The sequence below is a fragment of the Tiliqua scincoides genome, chromosome 5 (assembly GCF_035046505.1).
Source record: "Tiliqua scincoides isolate rTilSci1 chromosome 5, rTilSci1.hap2, whole genome shotgun sequence".
NCBI classification, from domain to species: domain Eukaryota; kingdom Metazoa; phylum Chordata; class Lepidosauria; order Squamata; family Scincidae; genus Tiliqua; species Tiliqua scincoides.
The window spans coordinates 19041691-19064198 of record NC_089825.1 but is presented as its reverse complement, the minus strand read 5'-3'; the positions used below and the strand labels follow the sequence as shown (position 1 = coordinate 19064198).

Below are 22508 nucleotides of genomic sequence, written 5' to 3'. Positions count from 1 at the left end.
ACTTTTGTATCTCTTTTGGCTGATGAGATGGTGTGGATTGTGATTTGCAACTTGTTCTGATTTTCTTTTTTGCTGCAGTCTGGCTAAAGTGCTGGATGTAGAAGATCCCTATTACCAAGAATTTTCACCCAGCGATGCCTTCTCAAAGGATAACAGAACCAGCACAAAAGAAAAAAAGGCACCAGCAGAACCTAGAACAGCAACATTAAAAGTTAGTGAAGGGTGAGTAACGCCAACCAAAAGCTGAACATGTTGAAGTTTCATTGGGTTAACTGAGAGGGGAGACAGGTGCTGCCCATCCTTCTCTTCCAGTGAAATCAGTGGGGACGTGGGAGTACTTAACTGTACCTGGCTTGTGTCAGTTCTGAGGAAGACAAAGTTGTAGCCAGCTTCAGCTATGAATGTTCAAATATGTTTATGTCCTGCTTTTCCAAGGTGCTGCTGGCAGCTCACAACATAATTTCAAAACATTTATTTAAAAAAGAATCAATATAAGGGCCACATTAGATGTGTGTGCTAACACATGTTATTAAAGCATGCATCCTCTTGGAAGTGTGTTTTTTGTTGTTGTTGTTTGGTGGTATTTAAACTTTACAATGGGGGGGATTCGAATACCAGTTGGAACCAAGACACATGGGAAGGTTCACTCTTCTCCCTTGCTTTGATCCTGTGTAAATTTTCCCCTAAAGTGGTAATTTGCCTTTGAAGTGACTCATTGAAGTGGATTTGAGAAAATATTTTCTTCAAAGGCAAATCGCAGCTTGGGGGGGAGCCGGGGGGGGGGGAGAAAGTGATTTTTCACCTTTAAATTGCTGCAGAGAGCAAGGGCTAATCTTCCCTCTCCCTGCATAGCCCAGTGCTAGCTGGAGTTGTCATCCCACCTACACATCTCAGTCAGCTGGTCTTAACAACAACAAAAAAGAACCTCTGGTGGGCAACAAGCGTTGATAGCACATGTTTGCCTGCACCTTTCATGTGACCCTAAAAGATAGACTGGTGGGGGAAGGATTATAAATCTTTCAACCCAATCCTATTGGGCCCAGCTGCCAGCAGAATGTGAATTCTGCTGGCAGCAACTGCCTTGTAACTGTCATAAAAGGCACTCCAGCAGCACACAAAGTAGCATGTTGCAAGAACACCAGCAGGAAAGCTGGAGCATTCCCACATACGCCAGTAGATCACTCCAGACCTGCTAAAGCAGGTAGGACGTTGGGGGAGGCAGAATGGGTTGGGAGAAGGGCAGATAGGTCCAGGAAGGGAGTGAGTTTGGCAGCAGCCGAATTCTAGCCCTCTTCCCAGACCTGATCCCATGGCACAGGGGCACGTGGACCTCCAACAGCAAATTTGCCAGTGCTGACTGAGTAGGCTTACTCTACACTATGGAGGCTTGCCCTGGGTAAGGGAACAGAGGAGACCTCCACAACCGCTCCCCTGCAGGATGCAACAGTAAGCATTTTGGTGTTACTGCATCAGCGGTGGAGGAGAATAGGATTAGACTATGAACCTTGTAATTTTGAAGCACTCAGTGAAACATGGAGTGTCTCTTTTTGTGAGGTAGAGCATATGCACATTATGTAATGTAGAACAACTGCAGCATATGCTAGAAGGAGGGCAGGGGTAGGTAGAGACCCACAACTGAGATTTCAGCCAAACCCATGAAGTGCAGTGCTGCAAAGAGAAATACAGCTGCAAAATTAATATTTTTCTCCATGTGTTAGTGCCTTGAAAGACCTTTTCTGTGGGTGACCTAGTTTAGCATGCAACCTTGAGTTAGGGACATTAATTACCTGGGAATAGGGATCAGAAAATATGAACTAGTAAATTACTGTTCCTTTTTTGTCCACATTTTGTCTTTTGGGGATGCCTTGAAAAAGTTTTGTTTGTGTGAATTCCTGTACCACAGGGTTTAGTCCCCTCCTTCAGTCTCTAGCAACTCAGTCTCTGAACAAGAAATGGATGCATCATCTCCCTAGTATTTACATGTGTATATGAAGACTCACTCCCGAATCGGCCTTTTCAGCCACACTAGACGCTGTTCCAGAACCACCTTTCAGAGCGCGATACCATAGTCTTTCGTGACTGAAGGTTGCCAACTAGTAATGAAGACTAAATGTGCTACCCTCTACAGGAGTGCTTCCCAAATTCCTACAAGGGGGTTGGGAACACTGTAAGTGTGTGCACACTGTAAAGAGTGTGTGGGAGAGGGCAGTGGCGTCACTAGGATTCGCGTCACCCGGTGCGGGAGGCCTGCGCGTCACCCCATGCAGTGGGCGTGGCAACGCCCCAGGTGGTGGGCGTAGTGATGTACCATTGCCCCACCCCCACTGGTTTTTTGGCTGTACCTTTTGTTAGAACACAGATATTTCAATATGGTTTGTTTCATTGCATTCTGCATGAAATTACGCATTGATTAAAATGATGGTATTATTCCTCCAAACTCTGATTTTAGTGATTTTGAAAACTTGTAGAGTCACATGCACACACCCGGGTCAACTTACTAGCACCTTATTGCAGCAGTTCTCAAACTTTTAGCACTGGGACTCACTTTTTAGAATGACAATCTGTCCAGGACCCATTGGAAGTGATGTCATGGCCAGAAGTGATATCATCAAGCAAATTAAAATAATTACAAATAATTAAATTAAAATAAAAGAAAGAAATAAGGGGGAGCCAGTCCTGTTCCACCAAGTGAATCTACTCTGAAGTAAGTCCTATTGTGGTCAAAGGAGCTTACTCTCAGGAAAGTGTAGGTAGGATTGCAGCCTGTGAGCCCAATCCTATGCATGTCTACTCTAAAGTAAGTCCCATAGTGGTCAATGGAGCTTACTCTGTAGTCTCCCTGTAATAACAACCCCCCTTATTTTGTAAGAACAACCCCCCAACAACTTATAGGTAAGTTGGGGAAAAACCCCTCCCCCGCAGCAGCAGCAGCATGATCCCGGAGATCACATTGCTGCCTTCCTCCTCCCTGTCCTTTGGGGCAGGGAAGAGTGCTTTCCTTGCTAGTAGGTCACAATCCACCAGTTTGGGAACCACTGCTGTACATACTTTGCAAGGAATAAGCCTTACTGAACACCATTTGGCTTGCTTATGAGTAGAGATGCATAGAATTGTATTGTAAGGCCCCATGCAGTACATAGCCTCCCATTTCGCACACTGGCAGGGCTTATTTTGAGTTGTAATGGCACGATAATCCAGAATAATGCAGTAGCCGTGCTGTTATCACTGTCTGTGAATTTTGAATCTTGGAATTTTGTCTCACTGTAATTATCTGTAACTATATTATTTTTAAACTCTGCTTTAAGAAGTGCTTCATCAGGGTGGGGGGGACTCAAAGTGCTGTGGGGAGCTGCTGCAGGGCCTCCAATAACCTGGTACTGGTTGGGTGGGGGTGCCATCTTGTCCTTCACCTCAGGCAGCAAAATGTCTTGGGCCGGCCCAGTGCATCCCTTTAAATTCTGCACAAGAAAGGAGCAAAGAAGCCAATTACCATTTCCCACTCAGTTTTAGTGATCAGTGCAGCTTTAGTGATTAGTGAAGCTTAGCTGCCTGGAAGCAGGTAGTGGTAGACTTGGCACCCCAGATCTGCCACTCTCCTGCCACCCATGCTTGACACAAGCTGCATCATCCACTTAACGAATGGGCAAACCCTGAATGTAAAGCACAAGCTCTTTCTCGTGCGTTCGCCTTGTGGTTCATGAAACTGTATGTGTATAGCATATTGCAGTCCAATCATGATTTCTTAATAAATTTGCAGTAAGTAAATGCAAAACATCTGATGTTGATGAATGTGACTCGTTTCTCCAGTATTCAATAAAGGAAGTCCAATCTAATGCACAATAGTTTTGTTTTTAAACCTGGATGTAACAAGTCAATTTGGCCAGCACAGCATGTTAAAAATAACTTATTTTCCCATTCCATAATGCAGTATGGAATCCATAAAACTCTCTCCCTCTCCAGGAGAGTTTGAGCCATTGTAAGTTCTTGCGGGGGTGGGGGTGAGGCAGCAGGGGTGGGTGGAAGGCAGCGGGGGTGGGTGGAAGGCATCGCACCGCTCAGGGGACTGCAGGGGCTTGGGAGCACTTACCCAAGCCTCCTGCAAGCCTCCCCAAGGTGCAGGGAGCCCAGTAGGAACCTTTGTTAGAGCTCCCTGCAGCAGTGAATGTAAAAGCGGAGCGATCACACCCTGCCTCCACTAAAGCGGAAGTGGAGTGCAATCACTCCACTGCCTCCTCCCTGCCTCCTCCCTCCACTGCCTCCAGGCTGCCCCCGCCCCTTAAGGGGGCAGAGGCCAGGGCCCACAGGCTGGGGCGTCGCGACGCCCCAGTTTGAAAAGCCCTGCCATAATGGATGGAGTTCTTGGGTTTTCAGTATTTTGTGTAGCTTTTTCTTGCTGCAGCAATCATGTATGAAATTAGTTCACAAGATACTATAGGGATATTTTAGGGGTAAGTCAATTCCATCTTTTCCTGTTGGGTCACATGTGTTTCTATGGCTGTTTTGCTGTTGCTGATGTGGCATTCATATTATATTATTAGGGTTTACGCTGAGTTTTTTGTTATAATGTAAGCCACTTTGAACCATTCAGAAAAGCAGTATATTATTATTTTAATAAATAAATGAAACCCTGGTGCACGTTTACACAAAAGAGAGTCTCTCTGTGTACAAGGGGTCTTACTCCCTAGTACGTGTGTTTGGAATTGCTGCCTAAGGCTGTGATTCTGTGCCCACTTTCCTGACTGTAATCCCTACTGAACATGGGTGTGTGTGTGTGTGTGTGTGTGTGTGTGTGTGTGTGTCTTCCTATTGGACCTATGCAGGATCAGGCTACATAAGAGTCACACTGGCATTTGTAGAGGCCATAAGTAGAGGCATTTGAAAACTGTTATATGTTTTACTCAGAAGTTGATTGTGTTCAGTAAGACTTGGGGCCCAATCCTATCCAACTGCTTATGCAGCCATGCCAACGGGGTGTACTTGGCATCCTGCTGTGCAGGGGCAGTCAGGGAGACCTCCTCGAAGTAAGAGAATGTCTGTTCCCTTACCTTGGGGCTGTGTTGCAGCTGCATCTGTGCTGGAAAGTTGGATAGGATTGGGCACTTCGACTGTAACTGTATCTTATTGGAAACAAACATCTTTAGTCATAAGCCATTTTCACACCAGTAGCCAACCTTTTTAATGCCTGCTTTCAGTCTATCCAAATGTCACTGTAAGAAATTTGATCTTATCTTCCTGTCTGAAACTCAATAAAAAGGAAAATAAATATACTGTAGATACTTGCCTATAAGGCAATAAATTTCTGCCAATAAATCAAGCATAAATCATCTCCACCTTATCTGGAAGGTCACTCAAGGGGTCAGGGCTGTTCAGTCACAATCCTGCAGCAGAGATAATTATAGGGCAGTTAGTTTCCAAGTAACCAGGCTCAGGGCAAGCTGCAGCCAAAGTTAACCTTTTCACTGCTCCTGAGAAAAAAGTAAGTCAGGGCTCAACATTTCCATTTAAATCAAGCAAGCCTTGTTCCCTTTGGCAGGATCACATCCAACCCTTCTTCACCCTCCTTCTATTTTGCAAATGTTTGGCAGAGGTCTGTTTCACATGGAAATGAGGATTGACTTCTAGTGTTTAAAAAACCAAAGTCCAAGGCTACAATTCAGTGCACCATTAACACCCATGAAAGAATAACATGGAAAGCAATGGGTTTACTTCTGAGTAAATCAGGATGCAACTGTGTGTGGCTGCACTTTTTTTTACCGTCATTCCTTGTTGCTTGCCTCTCCACTGTGAATTGAATTGCACACTCCCAGTTATGTGTTATATGTCGTATGTTATATGTAGAACCTCTGGCTTAACACACCAGGCTCAAGAAGGATTTGATTAATGGTTCTACTGATCTGTTGTTCAGAGTGCACTTACTCTGATAGTGTTTTCAAAAAGGTTATGAAGACCAGCATTTAAAAAGTTAATGAATAAAAATGTTTCTTATGATCTTTTACTGTATTTTAATAAATTAGAGGCTGTACAGTTCTTGGGTCATAACTACTGGTAGGTCATTTTTCAGGATCTGGCTTCAGTTAAAATCAGACAAAACTGTAGTTAAAACCTCCTAAGTTTAACCCCCTGATTTATCCAAGGTTAAAGAAAATTCCATAATTTTGGCTCAAAACCTGCCTTTGAATTATCTGTGAGATCAACTTATACTTGAATATCTTCAGTGCCTCTGTGGGGGTCCTTCCATGGGGCAATCAAGTCCCTACTCCTTGTACTCCATGTTCTGAAGTGAAAATGCAGGAAGTTGGAGTAGAGTGCTCAAAGATTATCTCATTATGTAAGTGAGATCATATAGGGAATGCTCTCTAATATATGAGGATCCCAGGTCATCTATAGTCAATGTCCCATCACAGTATTGTGAAACACAGTCACCCAAAATTCTGAAATCGTGAATATCCTTCTCAAAGTCAAGAAAGCACACTGTTCACTATCTAGTCCAGAGTTAAGCATGATTCATTTTCATTCATTTAAAAAAGAGCCCTATGGCACTTTAAAGACCGAACAGATTAATTGTGGCATAAGCTTTCCTGGACTGGAGCCCACTTAATCAGATGTATGAAGTGTTATTCTCAGTTGGCAGATATATACCCAGACGTATAAAGATTTCTTGATACACTATATATATTTTCAAACTGAGGATAAGATTTCATTCACTGATAAAGTGAACTCTAGTTACTCCACAATATGATTTTTTTTCTGTTTGCTGTAACAATCTAAGGGCCCAATCCTATCCAACTTTCCAGCACCAGTGCAGCCTGAAGGTATGAGAGCAAATGTTCCCATACCTTGAGAAGGCCTCTGGGACTGCCTCCCCACCACAGGATGCAGTGATTGCCCCATGGGTATGACTGCACTGGCACTGGAAAATTGATTAGGGCTGGGCCCTAAAATGGTTACTCCTTTAGAACTTACTTCTGTTTAAATCCAGTGGAATAAAAATGAAGATCATTATGGCCATTTTGGAACAGTGGTGGCTGCTCCAGGACTTCTGAACTAGGGTACCACTACCTTGGAATTTGCCACCAGCTGGCAACACCAACTCTGTTGCCACCAGCATGTGATCAGAGGCAGGACTTGCTCAGGACATTGGCTCAGCAAACAACTGCATGAGAGTCATATCCCAGCATTCTTTGTGATGTTGGAAGGGTCTTGGGGCACAGGCTGGTTCATCACCACCCCTAAGCATATTGCTACCCTAAAGAATAACTCAGATTGTTACTGGTCCAGTTGGTTGGGCCTTTGTCCTGAACAAAGATAGTTGTGCTGATGGCTTTGTCCTGAAGTCATATTGAAATACCAGGTGTTTTTTTTCCCCATGTGGATTCAAGGCAGGTCACATGTCTGCATAATTCCTGAAGAGCTGTATTCAGAAATAACCCATTTTGCTAACTGTAAATAGCCTCTATCATCGTCCTAATGCAGGCTGATTGCTTCGTGACTCATCGTCAACACCAAGTGATGATTTGAATGTATGAACAGATGAGCCATTGTAAATCTTACACCACAAGACTCGCATTGTTTCAAACCCAATGTTTTACAATGGGGCTGTTTCACACCTGTCAATTTTCAGGTGTAATCAATGAGTTGGCATCAAAGGGTTGGAAAGACCCTCTGGATCATCTGGTCACAATAGGATATCCTTTATCCAAGACATCCTTGAGCAATCACTATCCAGCCCTGCACTTGTGGTTGGGAATCACAGGAGTAAGGAAGACTGATACACAGCAACTGAGGGGCACCTATAGGCCCTTCCTAGTAACATGATAGACTCAATATTCCTTTTAGTTCCCAGTGCCCCACCTATTAAGCATGCACAGTTTTTATTTGATGTTCCTCCCCCCACTCTGAATACAACATGGTTCTGTCTTCTCAGAACCATGTGTGGGGGGGCATGGTGGGGGGGACAGCTGAGTGTTTTGCTGAGATGGTGGTTAAGCAGTCAGTTAGTAATGTTTACCTAAGTAAATTTTGGACTCTTCTAACACACTTCTGTACTTAACCCCTAGGCCGAAGGTCATCGTAAGCCCACTAGAAGAGAACAAAAGCAAAGATAATCCTTATGACTACCGAAAACTGCTTCGGAAAACCTCTCAACGCCGGCGCCTTATCCAGCAGCATTAGCTGCCGTTGCTGCTGTTTTGGCTTCTCTAATGCAGTCTTCTTTTTTTATATGGTTTTATACTGTATCCTTTCCTTTTTCAATGCTTCTCTCTCGAGAATTTTAAGTCAACAGTGTGCTTGTAGATGGGAATGAGTAGTATTGGAGAGTCTGACAGGAAAAGTCAGATTTATACCATAATTTTTAAAAACAAAAATGAACACCAGTGTGGAAATTATTTTATTAGTATGCCATAACTCATTAAAAACTAGATAATTTCAAGGATAGAAATGATGTTTCTCCTTTTTCATTTTTCTCTACTGCTTGCACAGGGAATGCTCAAAAAGTGGATTTTCTATACACAAACCCTGCAGATTTTCTATACACAAACTATTATTAAAATGAAGTTCTTTCAATTACTGTAAATAAATGAACAAAAAAAAATGAAATCACCTGGGAATGAGGCCAACAGTGGCTGTTCCAAATGTCTATTTTGTACAGAAATAAATGCAAAATGCATCATTTATGCGCGATAAGTTGAACAAAAATGTTTTTTTATTTAACCATTGATTGTGATATGGTTTGCACAGAAACCCTGTGATATTGTACATTGGAATGACTAGTACTTTATATCCTTTGTCAATGTGCGTTCATAGGTAGATATACTGCATTCTTGAATTTTGTATATTTTCCTATTCAAATGCTCCTTCTAGATATGATTTTTTTTTCTTAAAAGTTCTTTTATTCATGATGGTTCAGAAATATGGACTTCTCCCCAATACTGCAAAATACAGGAAAATACAGAATCCTTGATAATCTTAGCTATATTGAAGAAAAAAGGAAGAAATTTTGGTTAACATTCTAGTTTCTACATCAAGGATTAGTAATTGATTTGAAGGTTTTCTGCCCAGGCAGAATGTTTCTCTCCCTTATTCAAATCAAGTGTTCCTCAGCAGACAATTGAAATGACTGGTGTAAGCAACATCTCCATTGGAGAACTGTTCTTTTACACACATATATACACAGATATACCCTGTATTGCCTGCGTTGCCTGACATCTACTCAAGATTTTTCTAGTGAGTAGTAACTAGAAACATCAGTTGAAACAGTTCTCATGTTACTTCTAGTGAAGTTTAAAAGAATGTGGAAAATCCTCTTGTATTGACACACATGTTCCTTTTATTCTTTGCTGTGTTTGTCAATTGGAAGTCAGGAACAAATCCAAACAAGAGCTGCCCTTCCACAAAGATAATCTCTCGTTTTTCCCTCAAGACAGTTTTAAAAGCAAGGAACTGCTTGTTCAGTGAACTCAAGGTTCACTCAGTGAACTCAAGGTTCACATGCTAGCCCCAGCATGCCCCAAGGATCTGCCCTGGGACCAGTGCTTTTCAACCTCTTCATAAATGACCTGGAGACAGGGTTGAGCAGTGAGGTGGCTAAGTTTGCAGGCGACACCAAACTTTTCCATGCGGTGAAGACCAGAAGTGATTGTGAGGAGCTCCAGAAGGATCTCTCTAAACTGGCAGAATGGGCAGCAAAATGGCAGATGCGTTTCAATGTCAGTAAGTGTAAAGTCATGCACATTGGGGCAAAAAATCAAAACACATATAGGCTAATGGGTTCTGAGCTGTCTGTGACAGATCAGGAGAGAGTTCTTGGGGTGGGGGTGGACAGGTCGATAAGAGTTTCGACCCAATGTGCGGCAGAAGTGAAGAAGGCCAATTTGATGCTTGGAATCATTAGAAAAGGTATTGAGAACAAAACAGCTAATATTATAATGCCATTGTACAAATCGATGGTAAGGCCACACCTGGAGTATTGTGTTCAGTTCTGGTTGCCGCATCTCAAAAAGGACATAAATGGAAAAGGTGCATAAGAGAGTGACTAAGGGCACAATCCTAACCCCTTATGTCAGTGCTTTCCAGCACTGGCATAGCGGTGCCAATGGGACAGGTGCTGCATCCTGCAGTTGGGTGTCACTCACGGAGGCCTCCTCAAAGTAAGGGAATGTTTGTTCCCTTACCTCGGAGCAGCATTGCCCTTAGGTCAGTGCTGGGAAGCACTGACATAAGTGGTTAGGATTGCACCCTAAGATGATTACTAGGCTGGAGCACCTTCCTTATGAGCCTCTTCAGCCTAGAAAAGAGACACCTGAAGGAAGACATGATTGAGACATACAAATTATGCATGGGAAGGATGAAGTGGATAAAGAGATACTCTTTACACTCTCACATAACACCAGAACCAGGGGACATCCACTAAAATGAAGTGTTAGCAGAGTTAGGACAGACAAAAGAAAATATTTCTTTACTCAGCGTGTGATTGGTCTGTGGAACTCCTTGCCACAGGATGTGGTGATGGCATCTGGCCTGGACGCCTTTAAAAGGGGATTGGACAAGTTTCTGGAGGAAAATACCATTACGGGTTACAAGCCCTGATGTGTATGTGCAACATCCTGATTTTAGAAATGGGCTATGTCAGAATGTCAGATGCAAGGGAGGGCACCGGGATGCAGGCCTCTTGTTATCTGATGTGCTCCCTGGGGCATTTGGTGGGCCGCTGTGAGATACAGGAAGCTGGACTAGATGGGCCTATGGCCTGATCCAGTGGGGCTGTTCTTATGTTCATATGACCTTGGGCCAGTCACACACACATTCTCTCTCTCTCTCTCTCTCTCTCTCTCTGCCTCACCTACCTCACAGGATTGCTATGAAAATAAAAGGAGGGAAAGAAATGTGTCAGAGCTCACCACCCTGAGCTTGAAGAAAGGGCAGTACAAAAATGGGCCGCTGTGAGATACAGGAAGCTGGACTAGTTGGGCCTATGGCCTGATCCAATCAGGCTGTTCTTATGTCCCTGAGCCCAACTGAGGCAGTTGCCTTGGGCAGTGTGCTCTGCCCTTCATCTACCCATTCATTTTCACTGCTCCTCCTTGCTCTAGCTTACCACCCTCCCACCCTCCTACAGTAGCATGGGGGGCAGCATAGTAAGTACTTCAGGCATTGCAACCTCTCACTTGCTGTTGGAGCCATTCTGGGCAGCAATGGCAGCACCTGTGTTACGTAGCTGCCTGGAATGGCTTGGACAGCAAGTAGGTGAGGCTACCCCCATGGAACATTGTGCTGCCTGCCCCCTCCCAGCTTAGCACTGCCTCCACACTTTCTCTTCTGCTCTCACCCTCTCTTCCTTTTCCAGTCCAGGGAATTGGTAGACCAGAGGCTGTTACATCACCAAGTAAGTGGGGGCTTCATTTGACATAGGACCTCAAGTGCCAGGAGGTCTTGGGCCAACCAACTGCACATGCATAAGGTCTCTACCAATTGGTGACACTGATCACACATACAGATCTTACATGTGTTCAATTGTGTACCCATAAAGCCCATTCTTACCTTCAGCTGAATCCTGTATATGGAGGTTGGGGGCAGGGGCAACAGACACATGTTGGCCATTGTTGGGTCCATTGGGTGTGAATGGATATGATGGTGAGAGCAGATGGTCACTATGGCAGTACAGGCCTTGATGTGACTGTGCACAATGCAGAACTGAGGGAAATCTTCCAGGTGTTTGCTAAAGCGAATATGTGTATTCTTTAGATATTAATGGTTTCATAAAGCATTATATTGTTCATTATATTAAGGTTATGATAAAACACATTCTGCCATTCCACATTCCATTCTGCTATTCCTATACCCACCTCTTAAGAGCTCCAGCTCTTAAGCTCCAGCTCAGCTGCCTGTAGAAGAGACAGAAAGGAGCACCCTGAATTGGAGACCTGGTGTCTTCTCTGCAAGTATTTTGCCGGCTTCTAGTCACTCCAGAGTTGGTACTTAATACCTCCAGCATAGCTTGATGGAGAGACTAATACATTTGTCTCTGCAGTTCATTAACTCACAAATGTGTTCTTCAGCCAGCCAGCTGAGGCCCCTCTTCATGCCACCTGTTTCCTGACATACTGAGCCAGAAGTGACTATGTGAACAGGGCAAAAATGGGGCAGGAGGCCCATTGATAAAGGGACACTACATTCTCTCTCTCTCTCTCTCTCTCTCTCTCTCTCTCTCTCTCTCCTGTATTAGATGGCCCTTCTATTGACTACACAGGGCATACAGAAGTACATAGTCCCAGGTTCTGGGACTATACATTGTCCCAGGTTGTGCCACCTGACTACCACCCCTAGTAACCTCAGTGTATGTTCTGTGGACTTGCAGTCTACCAGTGGGATATTTTTGATGCATATTGACACATGAACTGCAAACTGTTACAGCTTTTACCCACCAGAGAGAGAGAGAGAGAGAGAGCCAGAACTTTCCATGTCTATAGCCTTTCCTCTTGTCATATATACCCTCTTTGTTCAAAAGCTTTCCTAGTTCTACATTTATTCAAGATCTTTCAGTCAACTCTCTCGGGTCTTTTTCAACTCCAGCTTACCGACAGAAGTTACTATGAATTAATTGCTATTATTGTGTGGTGTGAATCAGATCATGAGTGGCAGCTCAAGAAAAAGGATAGAAATAGAAGTGATGGAAAATTCTAGTCATGCTTTAATGCAGTACAGATGTGCCCAACCCCTCTCCCGGCCCCATGTTAGAGCTGAAAATGCTTGTGGGACAAGGTGCAATGAATGGGATATCAACAAAAGAAAGCCCCTCAGGAGGAAAACTTTGGGGTCCAGCCATGAACTTGAAAAGGAAGGTCTACATGTGACATCCACCATGTGGTTATTGCTTGGGGCTGCAATCTTATCCATACTTTCCTGGGAGTAAGTCCCATTGAACACAATGGGACTTACTTCTGAGTAGACATGCTGCTATCTTCACATCAAGCAATTGTATATAGCCAAAGCCACCCCTCTACTTAACGAAGTAAATGGGGATGTTGTGTCTCCACACTGCTACAATTCCAAGGAATGCATGAAGAAAGCAGCATTTGTTTGGAGTGATGCTGCATGTAGATCCCTCTCCTGGTCATGGAAATTTTCAGCACATTCCTCAGTTTGCAGCTATTTCTGGTGGTGTGGAGAACATGCCACATAAGAGGGGCTGCTGTTTGGCATCATGTCAGATCTATTGTTCCTAATAGAATGTAGCTTAGCAATGGGGCATTCAGTTGCAAAGTAATCCTAGGAGCAACCAGTACAATATTACTATTTTTATTAAGAATATTTATAACCACTTTGCAACCCAAACAAGTTGGCCAAGCAGATTACAGAGAAAATCAAATTGCAAGATGGCTCCCTGTCCCAAAAGGGCTCACATTCTGCAAAGACATGTAAGGGACATCAGTGAACAGCCACTAGCAAAGAGACTGCTGGGTGAAGAGGGAGAGTTACTCTGTTCATCTGATATGAGCCCCATTTGAAAAAGTGCCTCTTTGCCCTGTTAGCAAGGGTCAAATTTTCCCCTTCGCTACAGCTGTTGTCTCACTGGGCAAAGCAACTGGTCTTGCAATCCGCATCACCCTTACTGGGTCTGCAGTCATCTCCTAGCAATCTGGATAAACTGAATTAGGAGATCTGGATATACCATCAAGCCCTGAAATAAGTGTTGGGGGGGGGGAGGGTTAGCTTAATAAGTGTTGGGGGGGTTAGCTTCCAAGAGGTGGGTTGGCTTTGGCTTTGGGTGGAGGAGTGCATCCACCCAATTTTGCTTGATAGTTTCTCCTTAAAATCCTGCTGCACATTGGCTGGATCTTTCCTTCCCCATCACTGGGTCTTTTTCTATGATCTGACCTAGAAATGCTGTTGAGTCCAAACGACCTCGTATGTTTGGATCTCTGAAAGGATGAGGTCAGATAGGAGTTGCGCAAGGCAGGCTGCTTCTGACACTTCCCCTCCCCGCTTTGTGGTTGGCTCTCTTTGGTGGTCGACTACGTGTGGGCAGAGACGAGTCATCCCCCGCTCCCCCAAGAAACCTTCCATAGATTGGGCACATATTTTTTTTAATGGTTTTCTTTGTGACAGTCCAGGCATGATCCTATGCATGTCTCCTCAGACGTAAACCCCATTGGGTTCAATGGGGCTTACTTCCATGAAAAGGTGTCTAGGATCGAAGCCTTCCAAAGCTCTGCCACCGCCTCTGTCTTGGTCCCAGACAGACCTCCGTTGGCTGTGCATTTTGTCCACTTGTGGAATCCCAGATGTTCTCATCACCAGGCAAGGTCATGGATGACATCTATGTGCTCTGCCAAATATGATGAGAGGCTCCGCTGCCCCCCCTTTCCCGCCTGGCAAGACTGGCTGGAACAACAACTCAACACGTCTCTAGCCCCCCCCTCCAATTCCTGAATTCCCCCGCGTGTGTGCACGCAAGTGCCGCCTTCCCACGGTGCCCAGTTCCCTCCCTTCTCCCCTGCTACACACCAGCACCAGTGCTTTCTGTCCGTTTCTCCCCCTACAGCCCCCCACCCCGCCCCAGTCGCCCGCTGCCTTCCTTCGCTGCCACTTCGAAGGGAGCTGCGATCGAGGCGCGGGCAGTCGTGTCCCTTCCCCATCCACGTCGTCAGGACACCCAGGGCGCCCCAATAAGAAGGCTGCCTCCCCGCGCCCGCCTCCCCACTCCCCTTGGCTCTGGAAGCGGACGGCGAGCGGATCAGCACCGTGGACAGTGCCTGGCGGATCAGCACCGTGGACAGCGCCTAGTGCCGCCCTCCCTTGACCTGGCTGTCTGGAGCCCCGCAGAAAGCCGCGCTCCGCTGCTCCTCGTCTAGCCCTCACCCCCCTGCTGCCCTCGCATCCACACCCGCCCCGGCCCTCCCACCACCCCTCCTCCCCCCCCCGCGCGTCTCTCTCTCCCCGCTAGCTCCGCTCCATCCACACTCGCATCCACGCACCCTTCGCCTGCTCCTCGCCAGCTCCGCAGACCAGATGGCAACCCCCGGCTCAGGTTTTTGGTCCTTCGGGTCTGAAGAGGGATCCGGAGACCCTGATAACCCCGGGCCAGGTAGGAGCTTCCCGGGAAGACGACCACCTCTGTCCCCAGGTGCCTCGGCCGCTCACCTCTTTCATCTCACTCTTGATCGCCTCTGGCGTCGTCGCTCCTGCTGCCTGGGCTGTCCCGACTGCCCCTGCCTGAAGAAGGCGCCCCCCACCAAGAATGGATTTTTACCGGGTCTCCAACACCGACGTGCGCACCTGCTCAGCAAGAGATCCAAAGGAAGGCGCAGCCCCCGGGCTCAACTGGCCGCTATGGAGAGATTGGAAGCACCTCGGGGCAGGGGCTGCTCGCGGGCACTGGATGACTATCGATCAGGATCTTACAGGGCTGAGACGCACCTAAGCACAGCTGACCCTGCTTGGGGGGGGGGGGTAGAGGGGCACGAACCGTGAAAGAGAGCGCTTAGGATGGCATGCAGCTCCTCCTGGAGTTGGGAATTGTGAGGGTGTTTGCAAATAGGACTGCTAGGGCTGGTGCATTTATTGGATGCCTTTGTCCAGCTTCATCCCGAGGGCTTGGGGCGGGTAACAACAGGTGTGCAGTGCAATCCTAAAGGTGTTTATTCCAAAGTAAGGCCAACTGATTTCATGGGGACCTGCGCCCATGTCAGTGTGCGTAGGATTGCAGTCTAAGAGCCCAATCCTATGCATGCCTACTCAGAAGTAAGTCCCATTAGAGTCAATGGCGCTTACTCCCAGGAAAGTGTGAATAGGATTGGGCTCTTACAGCCCTGTCTACACCTGTCTACTCAGAAGCAAGTCCCACTGTAGTCAATGAGGCTTATTCCCAGGAAAGGGTGGAGAGGATTGCAGCCTAAAGCCATCACCACCACTCTTACCTGAGCAGGGAACAAAGCACCTTTCCGTAATGGTGACCTTGAGGTGGATTTGGGGAGGGGGAGTGAAATTGATTTCTGGTGGTCTCCACTCGAACCAGCCCATCTGATTCTCTATTTTTGTTTCTCCCCCCCCCCCCCCCAGCCAAAGCTTGGTGTCAGGCTGCTCAGAAGTTTACAGGAGGCATTTCAACCAAACTCTGTGGTAAGCGCTGCTGGCAACAAAGTCTGGTCACCAAACCAGGAGGAGGCTTTAAATAACGCGGCGGGGGGGGGGATCGCGTAATTCCGAAAACAAAAGCTCCCCCCCCCCCCAAAAAAAATAAAGCGTTGCGACCCGAGGACGTCTAGAGTAAGTGGAAGCTTCATTGAGAGACCCGAGCTCGCCTTGAAGGCACTGCGATGGGGGCCCCCTCGTTGTCGCGCTCCCGTCTGGCTGTGCTCCTGAGGCTTCGCCCTTTGTGTGTTCTTTGTTAGCTCTGCTGTACGGCGATGGGGACAAGCCCATGGAAACGGGGGCCAAGGAGGACCCCAGCTCTGGCGCCAGAAAGACCCCCTGCAACTGCAACAACAAGCCCTGCTCTTGCCAGAAGGCCAATATCAATTATGCTTTTTTACACTCCTCAGGTAACAATCCTAGAGGTGGAATTGGGGGGGGGGCTGCCTGACTGTATCTAGGGCCCCAGCTATCCGTTGGTATCATTTTCCAGCGTGGAGCTTTAGGCAGGATGCAATGCCATCCTGGTTCAGTCAAACCCGTGAGAACGTGGCCATTGACTTCAGGGAGATGTGGTCAGTGTCCTTTTCGCTGGCAGAGGACAGTAAACAGCGCTGTGGAGCCAAACACTGTATCTTCTTTTTTGCCAAAACAGACTAGGCAATCCATAGACATATGCCTATATATGTTGTGCATGTTATGTACACACATATATACGTGCCTATATATGTTGTGTGTGTTATGTACACACATAACCCCTTTGGGATAAACATTTGGGATAGTATACATATAGCCACAATCCTAACACACCTACATTTGTCCAAGGAATTGAATGAATAAGAGGGAGAAGGAGTGTGTGTGTGTGTGTGTGTGTGTGTGTGTGTGTGTGTGTGTGAGTGAGTGAGTGAGTGAGAGAGAGAGAGAGAGAGAGAGAGAGAGAGAGAGAGAGAGAGATCTAGGAATTGGAATCAGGCTGTTAAATTGAGAAGTTCTTGCCAAGAAACCCGTTTATGGGCTATGAATCTTTCCGTTTCAATAAATCCCTCCAAAATATTGTAGCTGAATGGCAATCTATATACACAGCGCTTATATGTAAGCGATAAATGGCCTTCCTCGAAATCACCAAGCCTGGCTAGACACTGGCAATTACAGTACTGAGAAGGGGGTGGGGGGACTGAAGAGCAATGGCGTGTAGGTACGTTACCAAAGTTACGATGGTTTCAGCACCACTTGGACGGACAGCTCCCAAGAACTGTTCGAAGTCCATTTGGGGAACCGGACGTTTTCTATAATAGAAGATATACATATCAGAATTATTAGGAGGTGAGGGACTGGAAGCCTCGTTACAAGGTGTCCCACTCCCGATGTATATGAATGCTTTTTATTATTGTGAAGCCATTTTTTTAAATCTACCTTTTGCTTTTAAAATTCGTTTACAGGAAAATAGTTCTTTAAAAAAACACTCTTAAATGTTTTTAATTCTTAAGTACAGAATTAATTCCTAATAATTTAATTCATAGGTATGGAATTGTTGTTTTATAACAAAGAGATCAACGTTTATTTTATATGGTCGGGAAATATAAGTATAAAAATAATGCCATTTCCATTCACTGGTTTTTATTGGTGCTCACACCTCTGAATGAAACACAGTGAAAATGAATTTCGATTGTTGGCCGTTGGTAGAAAAATGTAACCAAGAGACCCGAATATGAAATCAGTCTAATATTTCATCCCTTTTCGAACCTTCTAGATCTTCTGCCCGCCTCGGACGGAGAAATAGCCACTTTGTCTTTCCTCCAAGATGTTGTGGATATTTTGCTCCAGTATCTGGTGAAAAATTTTGATCGATCCACCAAAGTTATTGATTTCCATTATCCAAACGAGCTGCTTCAGGAATATAACTGGGAGCTGTCCGATCATCCCCAGACCTTGGAAGAAATTCTGTTGAACTGCAGGACTGCACTGAAATATGCCATTAAAACAGGTAATAATATGACCTGGTTCATCCATCTCAGATAAAGTCTCTCTCTCTCAAACGCATCCGTTTGTTCTCTGGGTTTAAATAGCCCGGATAATTTACAATATTTTATTGTGTAGATATCTGAAGCCAACAGGAGCAATTGCTGATTTGAAAGAGAATACTGTGCTGGGAGATTGCTCACCGTTTTTAGTTTACCAATCTTGTTTTGTGGGATCACCAGATTGTCAATTTTATTTTTATTTGTGATGATCCGTAGTGCTCAGGTTTAGAAAAACTAGATCACCACCAATGGCCAGATTCAAGGAACTAACTTTGATTTGTGGTCGTGGCAGTAAACCCTGCATCAAAAGTAGCGTGTTTGGGGTTTGGTAGTTTTTAACAGCAGATACACGTTTTTAGAACATACCGTTCTTGTTAGACGGATGTAACGTGTCCCAGGCATTTAAAGCAGTATACAGTCGTCGTCCCCCCTTCATACAGTTGCTGCTACCAGGAGAGGGAGAAAAAAAAATTCGCCATCGTACATCTAAGGGGCCGTAACTAAGAGACCATTCCCCTTTCCTTCATGTTCCAATGCTGCTCAGTGTTGCGGATCGGAAGCCACACCGAATTGACACCGAATTAACACTCCAGGCAAATGAAAGAGAACTCTTTGCCACTGGACAAGAGTTGCCTGGCTCGGGAATAATTCAAATGAGGATTGTGGAACCTACTGGAGGGTAGGGGGTTATTGAGATGGGCATTAGGAGGTGATCTGGGGGTGGGGGTGAGTAGAGAAATAGGGGCAGAACTAGAGGTGCAAGAAACCACCAATGAGCAGAGAGCCCTCTGGAACCTGGAGCTGTGTTTTCACCTAATCCATGGCAAATTTCGGAGCGATGTGATGTGCTACTGATTCTCTGAAATGAGCAGTGGCCCAAGAGACTGGGGCTCTAAAGGCACTTGGGTGAAAAAATGCCAGGTTGGCTGCAAATGCCACTTGGTCGCCCAATTCAGTGGCAGAGAATATGAGTCACGACCCACTTATTGGGGCGGGGGGGTCGCGTTTATCTACCTGAACGGTTGCGAAGTCATCCAAGAGCAGGTGAAGGCCTCAATCCTACACACACTTACTAGAGAGCACACCATGTTTAAGCAAACATTCCTAAAATTGCTCTGCAAAGCTGCAATCCTGTGCATACTTACTGACGTGCACGAGCCTCCGCTGGACTCGGTAGGATATTTCCGAGCAAATACGCACAGGATCAGGACCACATTTTAATGTTAATGAATTAATATTAATATCCTAACATTAGGGGCATTAACATTAGGAGGGGTGAATATAGGGCTGTGAATGTGGTGAGGAAGGGGTTTTGAGGTTTTTATAGGTTTGGGATGCTTGTATCTTTTCAATAGGGGTTCCTTTTACTAGTACTGAGGGAACTGGTTTGGTGTTGAATTTTGCTTGGTGGTGATGATGTATTTGGTTGAAAACCCTCTTCCCTATATACGGCCTCCCCCGCCCATGTTAGCTTGTTACCTTCGAAGAACATCCTTGTCAAGTCCATGTGTCCAAGCAGAGGAGCCATGATCCGTCAGAATATTGTTTGACGCCCTGATTGACTGCCCATCAATGGATCACCCGCTCCGCAATCAGCTGATTTAATGGCTTAAATAAAACAACCTCGTTTTGGACAGGATGCCATAGCCTGTAAAATCAGTGCCTTTTCAAACGTGACTTTGATTTCAGTGAGGCATGGAGCGAACCTTTACAGCCCAACAGGCACGTGCACTTAGAAGTAAATCCCACTGGTGTCAGTGGAACTTACACCCTCAAGTATAGATGTATGGCACCCTTAATTCAATTGTCAAATAGATACAGATATAGAATATAAATTCTCTCTCTCTCTCTCACACACACACACACACACACACACACACACACACACACAGAGACAGACAGAGAGAGAGAGAGAGAGAGAGAGATGGTCACTCGCTTCTCAGCAGCACACATTTCCTGCCTCTGAACATGGTGATTGGATAGGAACTTGAGAATCGGGACCCTTGGAGAGCAGAACAGAGCTGTTTAGGCTTTAAAAACTGGGAGGACAGCAATCACTTTGGAGAAAGACGTGGGAGAGCAAGAGATACAGGCAGGCACGAAGCCCAGTCTGTTGGCAGCTTAAAACCCATTTCTGCCCAGCCCACAGGTGTACGCATTTGATCTCTGTTGCGTCTACGCAACGTTGGACAGAAATGGCTTAAAAGGAACGATTGATTGCGGATTCGGCGTTTTTAGGCTAGAGTTCACTTCATCCGATGATTTTCAGTTGGCAGAAAGATACTGGACACACATGGAGAGTGGTAAATCGAGTCTGTGGCAGCAAAACAGCCCCGGAGATTGAGCAAAATCGAGGGTCTCATTCCAGCTCGGTTCTCCCCAGTTGAGGTATGGATTGAATCTTTGCAGGCGAGGCAGATGCAATTAGGAATCCCAAAAAGCAGGGATCATAGCGCAAGGACGGATTGTAAGCAAACAGCATGGGCAGAAGGAGACTGGGCGCCCTTCTGCTGGCATTCCTGAAGATAGTGGCATAGCTAGAGGGGGTGTAAAGCCCAAGGTTTTACAGGGAGCCTCAGCTTGGCATGCAGGTGGCCCCTTCCCCTCCCCTTTGGAGTCATTCTGGGTGATGGGAGCAAAACGGAGGCGAATGGCTCCACAGGGGAAGGGGAGGGGCCGCTTGCACGCCAAGGTGCGGCTCCCTGCAAAACTTAGTGCTTTGCACCCCCCTCTAGCTACGCCACTGACTGCAGCTTACTGGGTTCGTGACCGTATATATTGCAATTTCCCTCCCACCCACCCCCCAAAATGAGCAGATATACGCAGGCAGCATGTCCAAGGCGTAATTGAACCACCAGAGCTGACTAGGAGAGAGTCCCCTCCCCCCGCAAGCGATGGGTGAGAGATGATCACTCCGAATCAACATGGTGTATCAGACATTATTGACCATTTCCATTAGACGTTTATTATATTAATTCGATTCCGCGTTTATGAACACATATAAATCCTCCTCAACGTTGCCTGTTTGGGAGGGCGGGGGGTCTCGTCTACCCTGTCTGGGCGACAGAGAGAAATGCTGCCATTTTGAGACCCGGCAGTGATGAGCTTTCTGCCAGGGAGTGACTCCCACGCTGGGTTCGCGCACCTCTGGTGCATGAGATGCTGGCCATGTTCCATCTCGCTCCCAACTCTGTCTGTCTGAGAACTGTCGCTCTCCCCCCACACGCGGGCACTCATCGACTGGGCTGTATTCATAGTGCAATCAGTTCCCTAGCTGGGGTTTTAAAGTGTGGGGTTTTTGAGAGATGAGATGGTTGCTCAGCACAGGAATCTCCGCGGCTAAGGGACTTTCCCATGAACACCGCGTAAAGCAACAATCGCGCATAAACTGCATAAATAAACCCCGCATAAAACAAGCAACGCACTGTTCCAACTACTTAGGAACCTATCGGAGTGTACCTTACTTAGGTACCTTAGCGGAGTCAACCAACTTGTTCATTTCAGTCCCTAAATATATTGTCTTTGTTGTGCTGAGCTGTCTTTCAGGCTCTTTCCCTCATTGGTTTGGGTTAAAATCCTACACACACTCCTTTTTAGGACATGCCAGAATGTCCATTTCATTTTTATAGATGATCAGACTCGGTATTTTCTGGTTATCTGGGAATCCATCCGCTGGCAGACAGCCATGTTGATGGATTAACTTGTAATTTCAAGCCACACACCAGCGACAGCAAAACATTTGGATAGAAAAAGGGCAGAAGACCCACTGCCTTTGGAAACCTCGTTATTTCGAATTATACCTCTTCGAAATGGGATGGAAACGACTTCCCAGCAAGTGTAGCTAGGATCGAGTCGTGACGCTGGGCTACAGGGAGACAAGGGCTATTGGAACCAGCAGTGGGCACGCTTTCTTCCGAGTAGCTCCGCCGGTGTAGGACGTCGTGTGAACGCACTACGGTGACTCGGGTATCTGGTAATTCTGGAGTACCAATCGCACTGAAGTCGACCGCTCTAGTTTATGCAGTATAATCTGAAGTGTGGAGGTGACTGGGGGGAGAGGAGGTTACTGGTTTTTTGTCCTCATCCAGTGATTCCACAGTGATCTATTGGAAATCCTATTATTCTGGCTTAATCGTTTTGTGGATCGCAGCCACAGAAAGAAAGAAAGAAAGAAAGAAAGAAAGAAAGAAAGAAAGAAAGAAAGAAAGAAAAATTCAGCATTTGGATCTCCAGGCAGCAGCATTCAGGGACATCTGTCGGAGGTGAAGGTCTCCTCTTCCTCTCATTCTGGTTGGTCTATGGATGGCTTCAGAGTCCTGATCAGCGGTGGAGACTTGTGCAGCCTTTCCATTCCTT

At 46.0% G+C, this 22508-nt stretch overlaps 1 protein-coding gene across 1 annotated transcript in view; it reads left to right on the top strand.

Moving 5' to 3' along the window:
• The first annotated feature begins 15009 nt into the window (after positions 1-15009).
• The window catches only part of GAD2 (glutamate decarboxylase 2), a 43001-nt gene continuing 35502 nt past the window's right edge, over positions 15010-22508 (top strand). Inside the window, exons 1-4 of the mRNA XM_066629042.1 lie at positions 15010-15085; positions 16060-16119; positions 16392-16541; positions 17882-18115. Of these exons, the coding sequence (XP_066485139.1) occupies positions 15010-15085; positions 16060-16119; positions 16392-16541; positions 17882-18115 (520 nt within the window). The remainder of the gene's footprint in view (positions 15086-16059; positions 16120-16391; positions 16542-17881; positions 18116-22508) is intronic.